Source organism: Apodemus sylvaticus, chromosome 4, assembly GCF_947179515.1.
Source record: "Apodemus sylvaticus chromosome 4, mApoSyl1.1, whole genome shotgun sequence".
Classification (NCBI taxonomy): domain Eukaryota; kingdom Metazoa; phylum Chordata; class Mammalia; order Rodentia; family Muridae; genus Apodemus; species Apodemus sylvaticus.
Genome location: NC_067475.1, coordinates 153812909 through 153834387, shown reverse-complemented (window position 1 = coordinate 153834387; position 21479 = coordinate 153812909). Strand labels below are relative to the sequence as shown.

The 21479-nt window shown below is 35.7% G+C and overlaps 2 protein-coding genes across 2 annotated transcripts in view; both read right to left on the bottom strand.

Moving 5' to 3' along the window:
* LOC127683492 (rho GTPase-activating protein 20-like) overlaps positions 1 to 21479 on the bottom strand; it is a 785040-nt gene that overhangs the window by 410891 nt on the left and 352670 nt on the right. The window lies entirely within an intron of this gene.
* LOC127683500 (rho GTPase-activating protein 20-like) lies at positions 319 to 20605 on the bottom strand. The gene is made up of 13 exons (XM_052180795.1): positions 19859 to 20605; positions 17327 to 17500; positions 15672 to 15850; positions 15253 to 15414; positions 13432 to 13541; positions 12843 to 13032; positions 11233 to 11491; positions 10163 to 10299; positions 8686 to 8844; positions 6297 to 6406; positions 3729 to 3793; positions 1348 to 1468; positions 319 to 531 (listed from the first exon to the last, which is right to left on the bottom strand). Exons 2-11 carry the CDS (start codon positions 17472 to 17474, stop codon positions 3742 to 3744), a joined length of 1506 nt encoding a protein of 501 aa, XP_052036755.1. The 5' UTR covers positions 17475 to 17500; positions 19859 to 20605; the 3' UTR covers positions 319 to 531; positions 1348 to 1468; positions 3729 to 3741.

Here is a 21479-nt window from a genome sequence, read left to right as displayed (position 1 = left end):
TACAACCTCCTGACATTAGAACTGCTGTATGTTGATATCTTGAGCCCTCAAAAAAATGAGCTATTTTCCTAATGTAAATAATTTAGTAGAGTACATTTTCACAGAAATAGGACAATAATTACTATTAACAAAATTATTGTGCAGGACTTAAAATGCCGTTTTGATTGTAGTTTGGAAGAAAAAATTAATAAAGTGATTCTAGTGGATCTGTTGCATGAATATAGGTGCCTGAGTAAGAGAGGTGGAGGAGAGTACTGGAAATGCCATTTTACAAATACTATGGAGAATCATGAATCAGGCATATTCGAGTCTAAGCAATAACAATTTAATTCAATTTATTATAATAGATAAGAATATGTAATACATAACTTGAAATAAATAGTGAGTGAATCTATTTGTAATAAATAATATGGGTAAATGTATAATTGAAGTTGTTTCTTTTATTGAAATAGAATGACAGGAACCTTCTTTAGTCATGAGGAAGTTTCCTTTGTGGAAAGTCATATGTTGCAGTTGTTTCGTTGTCCCCTGCTAAATGAAGTCAAGAAATGTCTTAGTTAGAAAAACATTCTCTGATGATAGATTCACCCCACTTCAGATCAGACTAGTTTTCAATATATTTTCTGAACTGTACACAAAAGCTTCTTGAGTTAACAATATATCTGCTCCTGAATGTGTTATTTGTTAAGATTCCTCACATAGGTGTTGTAGTGGATCCTGTGCAACTTCATATTGATACCAAATGCTAAGCATTTGGCAAGATTATGAATCAAATGAAATTAAACATCAGTGTTTCTGTCCAAGAATAGCAAAGCTTGTTGGCACATTGTTCACTCTTGGGAGTATGTGTAATGAATTTTTAAATTGAATAATTGTTTCTAAGTGAACTTTTTAAAAATAATTTCATATCCAAGATATCCTACATGACTTATGGACCATGGGAAGAAAGGTGAGAAATATAACAGGTAATATGCTGGAATTTGTACAGGGTCTAAGTAAGGAGTTCCTCTGTCCTACATGCATGTATGAAAGAATATATGTGTGTGTGTGAGTGTGTGTGTGTGTGAGTGTGTGTGTGTATGTGTGTGTATGTGTGTCTTTATGCATACCTATGTATACATACACATATTAATATATAATTTAATGAAAGTATTGTTTAAAAATCTTTTCCCACGTTTTAATATAATAGGCTACAATAGGGCTTTGATATTTACAAATTTATGAAATCAGAGAATATCATCCTTCCATCTGTTTAATGACTAATTTCTCTTAATCTCTAGGAACTTCTGCTTGAGAAGAAGCAGATGAAACCTTTAATTCATCAGTATTTCAAAGCTTTTGACTTACCAGCAGTATTTACTGTAGTCTTTATGTCATCTGACCTCTTCTGACTGTTGTCACAAATTATAGGGTCATCTTCTCCAAATATATCTGCAAAGTTATCAATCATGATTTGTATAACAGAGATCTGTAACACAAGGGAAAAAAAACAAGATCTTCTGTAATTTTACATAGTTTACCAAATTGAAATCGATAAAAAAATGAATTCCAAAATGAAAAGGAAAATATCAGTTACTTTGAGCAGATATGAACCTGTGAAATTAAGTCTCTGTCTGAAATGGAGATGCTTAAGTTCTTCGCAACTTACTTTATCATGTTAAAATTTCATACATACTTCAAAGAATAGGGGAACTACTAAAGCAATGTAACATTTCAGAACTGATATGCTGCCAGAATAACTGTGAGTGAATCACAGTAATGACTTCAAAGATTTCTTGAATTAGTGATTTTATGCAGGGGAATGGGGAAGAGGTGGAGTTTCATTGTGATATTTTGAATGTGATGCCTGTCTAATTTCAGGCATCTCAATATATGGTACCATCTTTGTGAAATCTTTTGAGTGGTTTAGTGACTTGACATCTCTGGAGGAAGTATGTCATAGGTTAGAATGTAAGGTCACAGAAGTCAGGTGCCATTTGGAGTGTACTCTCTATGCTTCACATTTGCTGCCTAAGATGAGAGCCACCAGGTCTCTGCTTCCTGTTTGGTTGCCCTACCTTCCTGCAGCCATGCTCCTCTGTCATGAATTTGAAGGATGGTAATGTCTCTAAATCTCTAAGTCCCAAATAAACATTTACTTCTATGAGTTGCCTTGGTCCTGGTGTTTTACTAAAGCAATAGAAAAATGACTAATGAAGAATTTGGTGAGAACAGGGATCTATGTTGAGAAACTGAGACAACAGATTGGCCCATTGTGTAGAAAAGTCTGTGGAATATTTTCTTGATTAACAATGGAATTTATAGGTCCCAGAACTCCAGGATGGTGCCACCCAGGAGCTATTACTGAGACAAAGAGAGATAGGAGGTGCAGGAAAAGAGGCAGCAAGCACTCTTACACAGCTTGTGCATCAGTTCTTGCCTCCAGCTTCCTGCCTCGCTTTGGTTTTGCCCTGACATTTTCAGTAGTTAACTGGTAACTAGAAGTATATTGTGAAGTGTAACCTGTCCTCCAGAATTTTCCTCAGTGTTTTATCATAATAGTAGCAAATTAAGACACTTTCTAAATTGAAGGAGCTTTTCATTGGTCTACTCTACTCCATGGTGAGTAATACCACCATGACTTCATTCATTGGTAAGTCCTTTGTTGATTCTCTGTGAATTTCTCATCATGCAACCCAGTAACACTCATTTTCTAGTCCATCCATATCTACACTCTCCCCTCGTAACTTCCCCCAAACTTTAAAAAAATTAAAACATAAATAAAATTTTAAATTAAAATTAAACTGAGGGAAGAGGGGGTCGTGAGGATGAGACCTAGAGTAGTGTACTGCAATCAGAATTAAAACTAAATAATTAAAGTGATGAAAAATATAAATGCATATAGCTTTCTAGGAAAAGGAAGAGATAAATAAAGCAAAATATTAAGGTACCTAAAAATGTACCCAAAATAATGCAAACATATACTTCTATTTTATATAAGTAGAAGTTAGTGCTAAAATATTAGAAACTATATTATATAAGATAGAGTACATGTTCATCATTATTCATTATATTACATATTGTATGTATATATATATATGTATACATATATATGTATACATATATCTATATGTATATATGTCTGTATACATATGCATATATATATGTATATGTATATATGTCTGTGTATATCTATATCTATATCTATATCTATATCTATATCTATATCTATATCTATATCTATATCTATATCTATATCTATATCTCTATATAAAATTGTATGCAATGTTCTTTTTTATGACCAGTAGTGCAGTTAGGGTAATTCATAATTTTAATAGTCTCACAATGATAAAGAATAACTATCATGTGCTCCAAAGTACAGCTGTAATAGTAAATAATCAAACAAGTGAAACACTAGGTAATAGGGATTTTTTTCAACTTTACTGTAGTCTTCTTGAACTACCATTATACATGCAGCATATTATTGGGTAAAACATTAATATCTAAGATCAATATCTGAAAAAAAAGTAAAAAGGAAAGAAAGAACAAAAAACAAATGATTCACTTCCTTCAAACTATATTAACAATCTCCCTTCCCAATGTTTCCTGAAATAGATCAATGTATCTCCCACTCCAGAATAATGCAATCTTAGGGTTTCCTTTAACATCGCTGACCTTTCTGAGGTACTCCCAATTTCTTGATCACAATGACTACTTTGTTCTCAAAGGGAAAAATCAGATCCTCTTACCTTTTTTGGAATGTCACTTCCAAATAATGAGTTCACACAAGTCTGATCCCATAACACATGTGGGGCTATACGGATAGATAAGATGAAGCTGTCTAGAGTATTCTTGGCAGAAGTTTTAATTTTTAATAGCACACGAATGAGCTGTTTAAGAACAATGTAATTTGCTTGTGGCATCTTCCGTAGAATACTATATAGACAAAGGAAAATTTTACTGTTGATTGTCTGACAAGTAATGCTGCATTGTCAACATCCTTAATCATTAGGGAAATGCAAATCAAAATAACCCTGAAATTCCACCTCATTCCAGTTAAAATTGCCAGGACCAAAAACTTGGGGGACAGCAGATGCTGGTGAGGATGTGGAGAAAGAGGAACACTCCTACATTGCTGGTGGGATTGCAAGTTGGTAAAACAACTCTGGATATCGGGTTGTTGATTCCTCAGAAAATTGGACATAGTACTACCAGCGGACCTAGCTATACCACTCCTTGGCTTATATCCTGAAGAAGCTCCAACAGACAATAAGGCCACATGCTCCACTATGCTCATAGTAGTCTTATTTATAGTAGGCAGAAGCTGGAAAGAACCCACATGTCCCTCAACAGAGGTATAGGTACAGAAAATGTACATTTATAAGATGGAGTACTGCTCAGCTATTAAAATCAATGAATTCATGAAATTCTTAGGCAAATGGGTAGAACTAGAAAATATCCTGAGTGAGGTAACCCAAAACCAACCAATCAAACAAACGAAAAACAAACACATCTTATGCACTCATTGATGCGTGAATATCAACCAAAACGCTCAGAATACCCAAGACACAATTCACAGACCACATGAAGGCCAAGAAGAAGGAAGGCCGCAGTGTGGATACTTCCATTTGTCTTAGAAGGGGGATCAAAATACCCATGGGAGGAGATTTAGACACAAAGGGTGGAGCAGAACCTTAAGGAAAGGCCATTTAGAGACTGCTCCACATGGGATTCATCCCATACACACTTACCAAACCCAGTCACTATTGTGACTGCCAACAAGGGCTATCCGACAGGAGCCCGATATACCTGTCTCCTGAGAGGCTCTGCCAGTGCCTGACAAAGACAGAAGTTGATGCTCACAGCCAACCAATGGACTAAGCACAGGGTCCCCAATGGAGGAGCTAGAGAGCTGTAGGGTTTTGCAGCCCCATAGGCTGGAATAATAATATAAACCAACCAGTAACCAGAGCTCCAAGGAACTAACCCACCAACCAAAGAGTACATATGGAGGGACCCATGGCTCCAGCTACATATATAGCAGAGGATGGGTTTTTCAGAAATCAATGAGAGGAGAGGACATTGGTCCTGTGAAAGCTTGCTGCTCCACTGAAGGGTAATGCCAGGACAGGAAAGTGGAAGTGGGTAGATAGGTGAGCAGGGGTCTGGAAGATGGGATAGGGGGTTTTCCGAGAGGAAATGAGGAAAGGGAATAATATTTGAGATGTAAATAAAGTAAATATCTAATAAAAAGAAATGGAACTTTGGATATAGTTATGCCATCGACTGCATGCATAGCTTCTGCATGTGCACTAATATAAACAAATGAATGACCCCACCCCAAAATACAGATTTTAGGTAAAATATTGCTACTGTTGGCTAAAATATTATCTGAAAATCAATTTCCCCTATAGAATTATGGGAAACTTTAAAAATTATGTATGCATTTTTCTGTATTACATGTATTACTGCTACCCACAGAACCCAGAGGAAGGTGTCAGGTTCTCTGGAAATAGAATGAATGAATGAAACTTGTTGCAGGTTGTGTGTTCTGTGTATGGAAAAAAGTGTTGCCAAACAATGAACCATCTTTCTAACCACCATGGGGGCACATTTAATATCCAACTTACTATGAATCCATGCAGCACTCTTGTGACACTCTGGAACACAAGGAGCAGAAGGCGCACTAGTGACCCTACACAATGCAGGCATAAAAGCTTCTGCTATAGATAAGGCAGAGATACTGGAGTCCTGGGTAGAAATGGGAGCTCAAAGTCCTGGTACTTAAGAAATCATTCTATGGATACAGGGAAATGACCCAAAGAAGTCAAAGCTATACCTGACCCAGACTTATCTAGGTAGTTATAGTTGAGAAGGAAGAACTTAGTAATAGCTTCACGTTCTAATTAATGATATATGTATTTAAATGTTCAATATTTACAATACTATGGTAATAGTATTAGGATACAAATAGCCCACAGTTATTATACTTATATACTTCTTTTAACTTGTCTCACTCAGGAATTCAAACCAATGTTCTAATCTGTCTTGCACACAACTGCGTAGCATAAGCTGTCTTCCACACCATGACCATTATAATTTAGAAGACTCTCAAGTGGTTGGATTACAGACATGGTACAACACACTTGTGTGAGAAATGCACCTGTTTATAAAGTGACTATACATGTCTTAGCAAAGGAAACTTCTTGTCTTGGGACATCATTCCAGCTTATAATCCTATAAAGACAAGCCCATATATCTCAAAATGCATTACTTCTAACTTTGGGCATTTCCCCAAGTGTATACTATGTCATTACCTTCGTATAGTTGAAATTTTTCCAAGCAGGGATTCTTCATCAAGGACACTAAGCCAATTTTCATACAAATCTGAATAAAGTAAGCTTCCTTGTATGTTTCTAATAAAATCCTTTTATAATGAAAAAAACACAAGAAAATTAATGGTCTATGTACATTGTAGAAAGTATTTGAAAAAAGTTTTGTTTAAAAATAGGAGGTTAGACCAGGGATTGTTAACTTGTGTGTCACAATCTGTTTGGGGGTTCCATATCCTGCATATCAATAATTCCATGCATTATGCATTATAAAAGTGGAAACTAAAGGCAGGAGCCTATGTGTTTTTACCTAAGAGTAGAAGCAAAGAATCAGAGTTCTGACTGCAGCATCAATGAAATAACCCTACTGTCTATTCTGATTGCCTTTCCTGGTTTTCAGTCCACCCTACTACCTGAAATCAGGGATATGCTTTCCAACTCACAGCCTGAAATTCTATCTGTCTCAATGGAGGTCAGCTGCTCTGTGGGATATCCAGACAGTAGCCTAGCATGACTGCTCTCTGAGAGACTTCACCCAGCAGCTGGCTAAAACAGATAGAGACCCACAGGGAAACATTAGATAGAGCTCATGGACTCTTAGTGAATAATTGAGGAAAGAATTCAGGGCCCCGATCAAGATAGGGACTCCACAAGAAGATCAACAGACTCAACTACCGTGGACCATTGAGAGCTGCCAAGAAGTGAACACCAACCAAAAAGCATACAGAAGCTGCGCTGTGACATATGGCATATATGTAGCAAATGTGCAGCTCGGACACCATGTGGGTCCCCCAACATTTGGAACAGGGTCTATCCCTAAAACTGTTGACTGTCTGTGGAAACCCCTCACCCAGCTGGCCTCAGTAGGAGAAGTTGTGCTAACCTTGAAGAGAATTGATTTGTCAGGGTGCAAGGATAACACATGGGGACCTTGACCTGCTCAGAGGAGAAGGAAAGAGACTCATAAAGGATGAAGAGGTAGAGTGTAGCAGTTTCAAGATGAAAATTAATAAATAAATGAATGAATAAATTGGTAGTAATAATAGTAATATTAAAAGAAGAAAAAATGAACAGTAAGTATTAAAAAAACAATAAAACAAACAAAAAGCAAAGTGTTCCCTCTGAAAATAAAAAACCATCCAAAAATGACAGGGCCAGGAAATGCTTCATTCTGATTGTATAATTAGGTGAACTTGTACTTTCAGTTCACAGAGAGTAAAGTTGTAATATACATGTATGCCTCTGGGTACACCTGGAATAGTGGTGAACTTCCTTACTTAAGCACACTGTTTTACATGTGAGAATGTCTCACAGTTTCACATCCATTCTTAAAACATGTAAATATTCAATTAAAATGTGTAAATATTCAACTATTTAAATTAATTGTAAGCAGCAACTTGTTTGAAATGCCACAATTAACTTTCACATTGTATCAAGGATAGAAATTCAGACAAATGGAAGGTGCCCAGGTGTTCCTGTACCTTTAAATTGCTGTGAATACACATGACTTCCAGTTACTGATCTTCACTTTCCTCCCTGTGATGTGGTCCCAGGTTTCTGGCAATGAGAGCCAGATGCACTTGGCAAGCTCGAGGGCCAAGGGGGGATCATTTGTTACCATTGCCTAACGTTATTAACCATGGCTACTCTCAGAGCATTATCTTTTCTCTTGATGTCTGGGGCCATAGCTCCAGTCTACTTAGAGGCAATCTCAGATCATGCCCCAAATAAAAATCAAACAATGATATTTGCTCTAGAGTTACTGCTGCTCACTGAGAAGTTAAGCATATTAGACTACTTAGAAGTAAGTTAGGCTAATTCTTCAGTATTTGACATGGGGTTAGGATGGCAATATCAGGAAAAAGTGAAAATACTGCTTTATTTTTTGTTAGAGAAGGAAAACAATTTTATATATCTACTGGACATAGATATTGGACTGGATATAGAATTGGCAACATGCAATTCTCTCACATTACAAGTCTGTGGTAAAACAGCTATTTTGTACTGTTGTTATTTAAGTTTGTGTGGTAAGTATGATTTAAGACATGCATCGTGTAAAACACACTTTTATTACTATTATTACTTGTTCTATTATTAATTCAGGTGGCATAGTTAGAGAGGTGAAATCAGTGGGAACATTCGTAATGCCAAAAAAGCCCATCTGATGTATGAGAAAGTTAACCTCCAACAGAAAGTGTTCACCTGTGTCTTTGTGATGAATCTTTGAGCTTGTCACACTTTTACCTAAAGTGACTCTTATTCGGAGATCATGTATCCATAGTTCAAGAAAACTGTCATGATCTGGTAATCTCAAGGACAGAATATGCATCTCTAGAGGGATGCTGAATGTTGGTGATGCAAAATACTGCCTTACCTTTAAAAGGTAAGCTACTGTGAGTACGGATTCTTGGTCCCAATTGATGTGTTGCTCAGTATAGATCTTATCCTTCAGGACCAAGTGTGATCTATCGGAAATGGATTGGAATACTTCTTCTGATTCTGGTCCTTTTTCCTCAATGACCGATATCATATCCTGTGTGGGATAAGGACAAGCTTCTATTATAACAGATCCAAACAGCTAAAGCACAAATAGGTCTTTGAAGGTAAACCAGAGTCATGGCAATCATGGATGCATAGCTACAACTGAAAGAAATGAAGAGGACATTTCACTTTTTTCTTTTTTAGCTTCCAAATATATTTCTTTCCCTAATCCATTTTTCCCAATTTGAATCATCAAGGGTTTCTGGTAATTAAACAACCCTCCAGATTGAATCACACTTCTAGTCACCGAAGCATTTTGGTGAATGGTGTTCTCTTACTTTTTCTTTGCTTTTTGAAGTTCTTTCTAGAGCATGCCATTCCAAGTAACTATTGGGATAGTTCTCTTTCAGAGATCACATCACTATTTGGCTTCCTGTCTACCCTGACCTCTACTGTGAAAACTGGCATTTGTGTTTTAAAGAAATCTTTCCTTTTCCACTATACTTCTGAGACTTTTATTTCCTTCTTTGGTGACTTCTTATTTTAAATCATCCTTATCGAAAGATGCTGTCACATTTAAGAACCCAAGCAATTTTCAGTTGTTCTACCATGGTTTCACTCTGTAAAAATGAGGACCATACACAGATTTACTCCATGTTTTCTTTCATTTTAATTGATTACATGATTACAGTTATTGATGACAAAATTATCCTGATCTAAAATACCTAAGGAATGGGCAGTAATTCTCATGTGTCTAACATGATAAACTTGTTCACGTGTGGCATAAATTCCTGGCACAGGCATAGAGCTAAAAGAGATGCTGGACAGTAAATGAATATTTCCAATGGAAATCTAGAAGCATATTTAAGATAGACTAAGCCTATTAGGCGACAATTTCATAGAATGCAGTAGTATAAAAAGATCAATGTATAGCAAAAAACATGTATATATCTAATTTATTGTTAATATCAGATAGTAATCTATAGATATTTTTGATTATAAGATTGAGTAATACCAGAGGCAATAACACCAAGGTAGACTCTAGAGTAATATGGAGTCCTAACACAGTTCAAAATATTGATAGTTGGGCAATTCCAAAGATCCATTGCATCCAACAAGCTGGTGAGTTTGGGTCTTTGCTGAAATCAGTGAAAAACATGGGAATACTATTTCTTTTCAAATTTTCACTTTTCATTAAATTAGAAGACTCTAACTTCAGTAGGTTTTATTTCTACTTTAAAAGAATCTGACCTCATGAATAGGTTATCTGTATATTCATCAGTTTGGTGAAATAGTTTACTTAGAAAATAGGTTCCCAGAAATTATGGGAAATAGGACAGGTTTAGAAACCCAAAATGAAACAAACTCACAAGTATAGAAGGTAGCATTTTGTCCAAGCATATAAACCGTGGACAAGTACGAAATACTTGGTTTTTTGGTGGTGCAGTAGGAGTTTGAGAAGTTGTTTGCTGGGTTGCATTCATATTATCTTCTTGAGTCTCTGATTCTAATAAAGGAGTAAAATCATTATTTATTGTAATTGAACTCACTTAGCACTTGCATGACCTTCACATTTTATAGCCTGCATTACTTATGCTTCACCACAAAGACACAGAAAAATAATCAGTATTATAACATTTATAATCATGATATTACTTCATAAGGCATTGGATATCTAGTTGTATATGGCCACAGTTCTAGTATACCTAGTAGTTTTAGGGTTTGTCTTGAAAGGTAAGCATATAGGTATTAGATTCAAGCGATAAAATAGTACCAATTTTTTAGTCCACCTGTGTCTTTCTGGCAGAACTGCCATGGCCAACTGTAAATTAACAATAGTATTTGAATTTCACCACACAACTTGCCTGACTGCACTTTTATTACAATCCTTGGTTTCCCCCTTCACAACCCACCGAACTGAGAGCTCAAATCTGAGTTCACAGTGTCAATGAATCCCATACTGGTATATTAGGCTATATTTTAAAACTTGCATAAAAGAAAAGCATTTTGGCATGTGCCTTTATACCCAGACCTCAGAAGCTGAGCCAAGATGATCTCTGCGAGTTTGAGGTCAGTCTGGTCTACACAGTAAGATTTAGGACAGCCAGACATTTCAGGTAGAGAAAACCCAATTTGGTATTGAATTGCTATTCAATGTATAATACACATCTAAATTAATACCCTTTATATCAAAGTAAGTAACATATACTTAGTCAATTACTCTCATTTCTGGGATTTACCTTTTGCATAAATTCAGGACCAGTGCAAAGAGGTACCAAAATATGGAGGGAATCTCTTGCAGTAGGAAATTATAACACACAGGTGAAGTGTCCCTTCACATGGTTTAGCAAATTCTTCATTGTTGTTTGTTATAAAATTCATAGTTCAGTGCTAAACGATTCTAACTTTTAACTTATAGTAGTAGGACATGTATACACACCGTTAGTGCCCTCAGAGAGAGGAGGAGTCACTTGACTTATTACTGGTTCATCATGGTCAGGGGTGTATGTCCTCCCCTTGGGGCAGCTGCTGGCTCCATGTTCTGGTTCATTTCGGGTGATGATATTAGATGTAGTAACCTGGTCACATGAGGTATTTCCTCCGGGTCCATGATAAAACGAGGTTTCATACCATAGTGCAACAATATCTAGCCCGAACAGTTTCGGAGAATTATCTATGAGGAATGTTACGAGAGAAATCTGGGACAAAAAAAGGGCAAACAAAAAGGGTCTCTGTCATTTTGCATAGTTACAAATCACATTTTATTTAAGAATTTGGGAGGCTAAAAGTATGTACTTTAAAATACTGAGATAACATTAGCTTTAATGAAGTATCGAGGCGGGCTTCTTCTTAGAAATTTAAAAGATGATTATGAGATCAGATATTCAAGTGTGGTCATCACAGTCCAATATCATATAAGAGGATGATTTCCAATTTTCACCCTGTGAGGCCCAGAATGTTATACATATTGTCCACTTGATTAACCTTGCTTGTCTTGGACACATTCATGGCTGTGCATATTTGTAAGGATGCTTAAAGAAAAGCACAGCTAAGGAGGGAACTTTCTACTCAAAGGTCCCATGGGCTAACTAAAAGGCAAGAGACAGGCAAACCCATCTATGGGGTAACATTCATATTTCCCTGATGGTTCAGTGCAAATGCCATGGTAACAGCTTGATCCTCAGGTTTATTATGCTGGGAATTAATAAAATAATGCCTATGGAAGAAACTGGATAGTTATGGATCTGCAGTGTTTGTTTCTTTGTAACCCTTTTTTTTTTCCTTAGGATATTTGTTCCTATGCAATATGAGGAATACTTATTCTCAATTAGGCTGTCCTATAATATATTCCTTTCAGGTCCCAGGGCAGTTGGTCAATTAATAGTGAATCAGAAGCTCAAATACTGAGAATCAAAATAACCATTTGATACCAATACTGTAAAAATTCTGGTACTTTATTATAATATTTGAAAGGCAGGTCCCATAGAATACTTTACTCTATAATTCTCTAAACCAATGATAACCAGCATCAAGAGGTCAAGGCCATATTTAATTACAGAAATCAGGAGTCATAATAACCATACCTGATAAAAATGATCCAAAATTGCATTACCTTTGTTTTGTTGAGGAAACCATCATGAAAACAAGTAGCATTTTACAAATTCTACACTGATTACATCAGAATTCATTCTTGGTTGGTGAACCCAGTACCCAGGGTTTTTTTTTTTTTTTTTTTTTTTTTTTTTTTCATTTCACAGCATTTATTCTCACTGGATTCGTCTAAGGATATTCTAAGTCACAACTGACAAAAAAACTGCATCATTGAGCTCAAATACCTATTCATATTTTACTTACTTAAAATGCACCAATGATTCTTCCTCTCCAAAAGAAAGCCATTCAAACATGTACTTATTTTACAAAATGAAGCAAAACCAAAGCCAAAATCATCATCATCAACAACAAAGTAACTCAGACTCTGAGGGTAATACTGTCTTTCTGTCACATTGTAAAGGCTTATCAAAGCTAGGCTTAAAGTAAATGGCCAATTACCTTTTTGGAAATATCAGTAGCCAGTACTTTATTTCCATATCTAGGAAGGCATAAAAGAAATGGCGCTATTGCAGCAGAGAGACTGTATGCTGGCATGTGGTTTATCGAGGAATTTCTGGCTATTTTATTTAGAATTCTAAACATCTGTCTCAGGAATGCAGCATTCAGTGGCGGGAGTTCTTCTAAAAGCCTGAACAAAGAGACAGTTATGTTAAAAACAAGTTTACTCAATTTATAAATATAGAAAAGGGGAAAGTAATTATATCTTTTGAAATGACCTCCATAAATAAAAGGAAAGTAACAATGTATATTCAAAATATTGCTTAAATGTTTTTCCAGAATCAGGGTAGGGGTGGGGCCAAAATGACAAATTTAAGTGTAGTACAAAACTGATAATCATAAGCATGGTCCACTGTGACTCCCTAAGTCACACCTCTGTTTGCAAATGTATTCCGTGTTTGTGAACAATTGAAACCTTTTGCTGGCAGCATTTTTACTGAATATTTTTGGGATATATATTCTCTAATGTGTATAAGCAAATATTACTTATGTTTGGTTGATGTTGTTCACACAATTCGCCAGCCATTACCTCTTTGCTGTTGATAGTTTTTCTTCATTGCTGACCATTTCGGGTATGGAAAGCCAGTGCTCATACAGCTGAGAGGTCAATAGACTGCCTTTAATCATTTGAAGAAACTCCTTATATAGAGAGAAGAAATATTTTGCAGAAAACAAATTATGGAGATTACTGAAAACTTATTCAACTCTAAAATTTCGGATAGTCCCAACTTTCTTCACAGCTCCCCGACATTCCCCAAGGTAGAATGTTGACTGATGTGTAGGGCCAGTAAGATTTGTCCATAAAAACTGGAAAACTAAGAGCTGATGTTCAAATGTGCTTAGATTGCTGAAAAATCTCTTTTTAGATCGAAGTCCTCTAGTGGACAACTAAGCGAACTAGCATACCTAAGAGATCAATACCTCAGACCAAATACTATTTTTACATGACAGAAATATACAACGATGATAACTATAACAAAGAAACCCATATTATGTTAGTATCTAATTTCTGAGGTGCAGAAAATCATATCCACTATTAGAAGCATGGGAAGATATGAGGTCATGGCTCTTAGAGAAGGTCCTATCACAGTTTCTCTAAACAAGCATGATTCCATAGTCTGTTCCAAATATTTAAGATAATTTTTACAGATAATGTAGCTTGCAAAGGTACTCTTGGCAATGCATGGAAACTATTATGGAAAACCACAGCTATTCAAGGTACAGAAAACAAAATATCCTGTGGCTTCAAGCCAAACTGCATACATAGTATACGCTAACTCCTAAACCCTGGGCTGCAAACATTGGTCAAAAGAGTCAGAAAGATTATATACCAGAAGATCAATAAATCTGCTTTGACATTGGGAGTCCTAGAAATGTGGGAGAGGCTTCACATTTGATAGTTCAACAATGTAATATGCTTGTCAAAACAATTTCTGAACAAAAGTCATCAATGTTAGTAATTCTAAATGGGAATGAATAAATCTTGTAAAAACAAACTTCTAGATAAAGAACTACATGCACATACATATTACAAAGAGTGAGGAAATTTTTATTTCTCAAAGGGAAGCCCCTAATTTGTAAGCCAATCATAGTTACCTCAGAAATAGTTCATATACTACCAATGATAATGGACTTATTAGGTTGTTTGAACATATTTGTGGGCTCACTTTTATCTATATAATAATAACAGAAGATGAAAATCGGCCATGTATTTTAGCAGAAGTAGGAGTCTAAGGGGAAACAAACTTAGAGCAAGGGAAAGGAAGGAGTGAAATGATGTAATTGAATTTTAATTTAAATAACAAATAAAAAGTATCATTTTATGGTGGTGAAGGTATGGCAGACTGATTAAGAATACTTGTTTCACAGCCATGAGGCCCTGCATTTCTGTACCAATATTTTGTGAGATATAGACAAGCAGATTATGACATCCTACTTGATATGTGTAGCAAAGAGTTACATGTAGGAGTCACATTCTCTATACTGAGGAAGAGAAATCTGCTTCTCAGAAAAACAGTAGTGCAAGACAGAGAATGAAGAACTCTGGCAGTCAAATGCATCTGAATTGGCATGCCTACCAGGTGACATTCCTATGCAAGTATGAAGTGACCATCCACATGGCCACATGAGAAAATCAAAGGAAAGATACTTTAGTAACTTTACTGCTCATTCTGACTGGATATTTGTTTGAGTCCCTACTCCTTATGTGATGAATAGCAGAAGAACCTTTTAGCTTACCAGATTTCCCTCTTATGTATCTACTATCACTCAAGGGAATGCATGATGAAGGAAACTACTCATGTAGACTCAGAGGAATCCAGAGGCTATGTGATGCAAGGACGATCCCTACCTTTAGAATCCAGCTTGCCAGGTGCACCGAGTGTTTTCTTATATTCACCTTTTGCCCAGAGTCGAGTTTTTCTTTCACTCCTTTGCACAATACATCACTAGGAGCTATACTAAATATACCTACTGCTGTAGGGCCCTTTTCTCTTAAGAGGGACAGGATGTCCTGAGAGAAAGAAAGGGAAATACCAGTCACTCTTTATGCAGTGCCCAGCACTATTGGCTCAGGAGAAGCAGACCAATGGCGTGCACAGGTGCAGTGAAAGGGCTGGCATGGGCAAGAAGGACTGCAAACTGGTTTGGACTCTCAATCTTTACTTGTACAAATCCCACCCTACTGTTAACTCTGAAAGATCAGGCAACACTGGTCTTTTTATCAGATTTTTCCTTAGGAAAGCCAAAAGTGAATCATGTGAGTCCTACCAGAATTTCGGTGGGCCATTTTCCATCCTTACAGATCCAATTCAACTCTCTACCAAAGAGTTTTCCCTTCTTCTTAACTTTTGGGACAGTGTACCCTTGGTCCTCATGGGGCACATAGGCCCTGGGGAAGCATCGTGTCCTATAAGTTCTTTCCTTCTTCTTCAGTATTTCCGTTGATTCTAAGGAGGAGATAAGATCATTACCTGGAATCCTGTAATATGGCCTTTTAAAAAACCAAATTTCAATTGCATAATGTCCCTGTTGTCATGGATTAGGCGTCCTGTAGCATCTTTATATTCTTCTTCCCTATACTCTACATTGTTATTAATCTGTGAGATGTATCTAAGACATGATCCCATGGGAATTCTCACAAGATTATGTTGCACTGCATCATAAGATAAATGATATGCAATTGAGCAAGTTCCCTGAACTATGTACAGGCAGTTGTATCACTAAGTCATATCCATTTTCATAGCTACCCTCATTTTTATTCACAGCAATCAGTTTTATATTTTCTTCAAATGTCATAGTGAAGCGCTTCCAATTCTTAGATTTCTTGATGAGCTTTTAGAAGGACCATTGTTACATTTCTATCATCAGCAATATTCCTCCTTCATGGGAATGCATACATGACTGCCTGTTTTGTCAAACTCGGGACCCTAGTTCCTGTAGTGTAAGTTCAAAGCTGAGATCAAAGTTTACTTTTCTCTTCAAAGACATCTTTTCAAAAACTAGACCATAATGAACACTTATATGGTACTTAAAACAAAAGTATTAAAAGTAAATAAAAGAGTCATATAACAAAATATAAATTAAACGGTCTTTCTCAATATAGAAAGTTTTGACTATTTGTCCAAAACAAAATAATAAGACTGGAAAAACACAAGTAATATGATACAGTCTGAATAGGATATATCAATTTTAGTGTAAGTATGCATCTGTATAGACATGTATTTAGGTACACATATGTATACACATACATACACACAATGACTTTTTTTAGAAAAGCAAGAATTTAAAGCAATGAAGGGGATACTTAGGAGTAATGTGGAAAATAATAAAATAATAAAACAAGAAAATATTTTTGGAAAAAAATATCCTTAAGACAATTTCAAAAGCCCCAGAACTTAAGTATTAAGTCTATTTGAAATCCAACTGCAGGTGTAGAAGACACACAAAAATATGCTTTTAGTGTAATTGAAAATGAGATTAGAGTCTGAGCTTGGACACCAAGGTTACTTCTACTTTAGTCTGACACAGATTATGTCCAGTTCCATACATATATCCTTTCTGTGCCTCTTACAATAATTTAAATGCAGTTCTTAGGTCATTCTCTGCTTTAATCATGAAACAACATGAAATTGTATTCTAATGAGATGAAAGCTCTGTGCCCACACACTTGTATACATATAGCATCTTGGAATTCCAGCTTATGGTGACTATCTGTCTGGAACAAATGGGATATTCTCCCAAAAAAATCAAGTTTAGACTTGATGTCAGAATATAAAGATCTCCGGCTAGACCTGGGGCGTATTGTATTGGGTTTGTTTTCTGCAGTGCCCTTCCCGTAAGCAACAATGTCAACATGCATTGATATTTTATGCAAAATTGAAATGGCAACTAGGAGGGCACTTGAAGGAAGGTAGACGACTTACTCTGCTGCTGGCTTATAGCTGAGTATCGGGGCTTTAAAATGAATTGCCCCTCCAAGTTTAGGTCTTGCCTAAGCAATCCAGGCAAGAGAGGAAAAGCTGTAGAATTTTTTGAATTTACTCTACTGTAGGTGTGTTGAAGGTGGGTCATTATGACCTCCTGTAGATACTCATAACCTATAAAAAGAAAAGAATATAAATTGAAACTAATCATAATGAGTGTGAGCTTCCAATGGGTTTTGGCAAGCACTACTCTATTTTCTGTCTCAACTTTCTTCTGGACAATGTAGACTGTCCCTAAGCATTAGGAGAATGACATGAATATTATGATAAAGTAAGGATGTGTAAGCTGAGAACTCTAAAATCAAGGAGAAAATTTTCAATTTATCACTTTATTTAGATCCACATGAGCACATTTGTTGTTTCTACTTTGACAGTATTAAGACCTGCCTGTTTTAGGTGTATGGCCTGTAGGTTGAAATACACATTCAAAGTGATAGTGAGACACAAACAAGAGCAGTAAGTTCTTGGGATTTCTGAAAAATTCATGATGTACAAAGATCTTCCAAATTTTAGAATTAAACTGATATCAAGTTCACAGATTTCACTCAATAAATTTATTTAGAATGTGCCAATCCATATTTGTCTTTTCACTGACTGAGTACTGCTATTGTGTCCATCATATAAAAAGCAAAAAAAAAAAAAAAAAAAAAAAAAAAAAAACTGGATGATTTTGGCCCATGCTTGTATTTTCAGCACTCATTGATTAAAAAAGTAAGGACTGGGAGTTTCATACCTGCTTGGACTCAATAGAAATATAAAGTCAAATGTGTCAGTTTGGTTTGAGCTGGTTATTATCTAGTGTATTAAAATCCTGAAAATAAATATTGAAGAAAAACAAAAGTAGTTCAGTTTCAGTTTCCTTCAAATAATCAAAATATTGCCAGTGTCCTTCATAATACATGAGAAAATGTTGAATAACAAAGTACTCTGATCTCTAAAAGACATTGTTACTGTCTCTTTTCTGTAGTTCACTTTATGCATTCAAATTTCACATTTTAATTAACTTTTAAAAGATAATCCTTGCAAGCACACTTAATGATCTCAGAATTTTAATTGTTATCCAAATGCTTCTGAGCATTTTATTACTCTTATTTATTTGGCAATAATTTAGCTAGTGAGAAAATTTTTTAAAAAGACAATAGAAGGAACACCAGGTGATTCAGTCAAGAAGTCTCTAGTAATCTGAATATGATCTCTCATTCAGTGGGGAAATTGCTTGTCATAGGGAACTGCATATTTCACATGGACTCACATATGGCCACATTTACAATTTTCATTACGAAACAGAATCTACATAGTTTAAAATAAAGAGAATATGTTTGTTTATAACATGTACACTTTTATTAAGATGGTCACAAGTCAGTGTAAAGGACAGCCCTGCCTGACTCATCACCTCAACCCACACCCAGGGAGACCAAAGCCTTCATACATCAAGTTGCAGCACAAAAAAGTGGAGCCCACAATAGCTGACCATGCAGAAGTGAAAAACAAAAAGAAAGAAGTACTAAGGCAGAAGATTTTTTAAAAAGATGCAGTACACAATTTACACAGAAGCAACACTGTCACCTTCCCAGTGAGGACTCAGGTAATGGACTTAGCATCCTCCTCTTAGGAGTGTGGGTGACTTTGGGGAGGGGGAAGGACTTCCTGTAACCATATATTTCATGGATAATGGAATGACTTTTAAAAAGAACAAAAAGAAAAAAATGTACAATCAAAGTCCACAGACACATTGTAGAACTTTGGGGGATGTTTGCTCCAACCTACCACTGTTCCAGATTTTAAACCCTGATCAAAAACTCCAAAACAAAGCAAACTGAATAAGTTTTAAACTTGCCACATTTTTTTGCCACTTACATGAAATCTTTGGACACACACACACACACACACACAAGTCTTGTGACCGCAGTTTCCTCAAAGACACTGAATTATTCTTTGAATGTGTTTTCATTTAAATTTTAGACTTGTTTCTGTTTGTAATTGTTTTGCTCAGATGTATACTGTTGTACCATATAGAGCCTGATAACTGAGCAGGTCATACCAGGGAATTTGATCCCCTGAAACTATAGTTTTGGATGCCTATGAGCTATCATGTGACTGTTGGGAATCAATGAAAAATTTCTCTAGCTAGTAGGATTTTGTGTAATGATTACCCATTTTTTTTTGTTGTTACTTTCTTCAGAAATGATATATTCAGAGTTTTGTTTTTCTTTTTAGGAAAATTAAGTTTCTCAAGTGAAAATCACAGTAGAATCTGTTATTTTTTTGTCAGCTCACAGACTCTATCTTAATGAGGTTATCAATGTGCCTGAAGGCTACAATGAAGTTATTATAAATATAATGAATGGCATAATATTTAGAAATTTTGTTTTAGTATGTACTTAAATGTAAGTCTAAATAATGAAAATCTGAGATTTCAGGGATAGACCATTGAACTCAGCTAGTCCTTCTTTAGATTTCTCTGGTACTTACCTTGCAGTGGTCTTGGAGCTTCTGCATGGCCAGGATGGAACCAGAGTTGGTAATCTCCATTGTTCTGAGAGCCAAAAAGAACCAACTGTCACAAATAATCTGACAGTAGAATCCTGTATAATATAGTGATTTTCTTTACTTACAATTTCCAGCTCTCTAGCAGGAAAATTATTAGGACTAGTATGAATGGCATATATTCTGACCACAGATTTGAGTCATCAGGACTGATTTCAGAAGAAAATCAAGAAGTACTTGCCTTTCCTCTCTGAAGTAAACTCCGTCTATTGATCCACCAAGAATACTGGTCTTATTCTTATAGAATAAGAAATTGCATTCGGCCATCAACACTAACCAAGACCAATATTATTACAAAATGACCCACAAGGGTCTCTCCGTCTATCAGTGGGATATTGAATATTGATTTGACATGAACACACAACCTTGAACCCATAGAGTCATATACTCACTGTGATTATGATGACTTGATAAAGAACATTTGAAAAATATAGTTATTTCAGCAACAGTGAGAAAAATAGCCAAAATAAACCCCAAGAAACAAAAAACAGAGAGGCTTTGAGGGTGCCTAGGAGTACACACAACCATTGGCTTTCATTTAGCGATAACCATTCTGTGGAGAAGATGAAGATGGGTCTAACCTGGAAAATAGGCCAGATACTGGAAAGAAGTTCCACAACATAATTATTGCATACAGAATTATGGATCCATTGAAACAATAATATAAATAGAACATTCTGTTGAAATTGCTAGCAAACTCCAGGATAATATAATCTAATTGGAGTTATCATTAATTATACTTGCTTGTTGATTCATGAGTAAATCCAAGAAAGTGTGTCATAGAGTTTTTAAGTATTAAGCTAAGGGACAAAAATGCATTCAAGCAGACACTCAAACATCTACTCACCCAAATATAGAAGGAGAGAAAGAGTAAGAAAGAGAAAGAGCAATAGAGACAGAGAAACAGAGTGACACTCTCTGTTTCTCAGATACTCATCATACGAACCCACAGGAAGTGATAGAGAGATATATACACATATACAGTGAAATTCACCAATACACACACACACACACACACACACACACACACACATACACCCCACACACAATAACATAGGGCTATAAGTTTCCTTTCTTTGGAAATGTAGACAAGAAATTCAAGAAAAAGGTCCCTCTCTAGATTATTATATTATAGATGCCTTTACTTCCAAAAGGAGAAGATTGTAAAATATGCAAATTTATCATGATGAAGTTTCATCTGTATAATTTATATGCATACACCTTTGCAGATATGTGAATCTCAAAAGGAAAATTCAATTTTAACCCCAAAGAACTTGAAAATAACTTACGGGTATTCTCATCATTGATAGTAACTTCATAATTATTTCATTTACTGTATCGATGTTTGTTGCTTTTATGCATAAAGGCTATGAAAAGTACAGAGAAGAATGGTATAAAACAATGTTGAAGCTCATAAGTATAAAATTGGTTATTGTCTAATCATTACTAATAATCTAAAATCTGTAATCTAACTCTAATATAAAATAAACATTTTCTTTTCTTCCCTTGCGATATCTCTGGAAGACTTTCAGTCTAACATATTTAT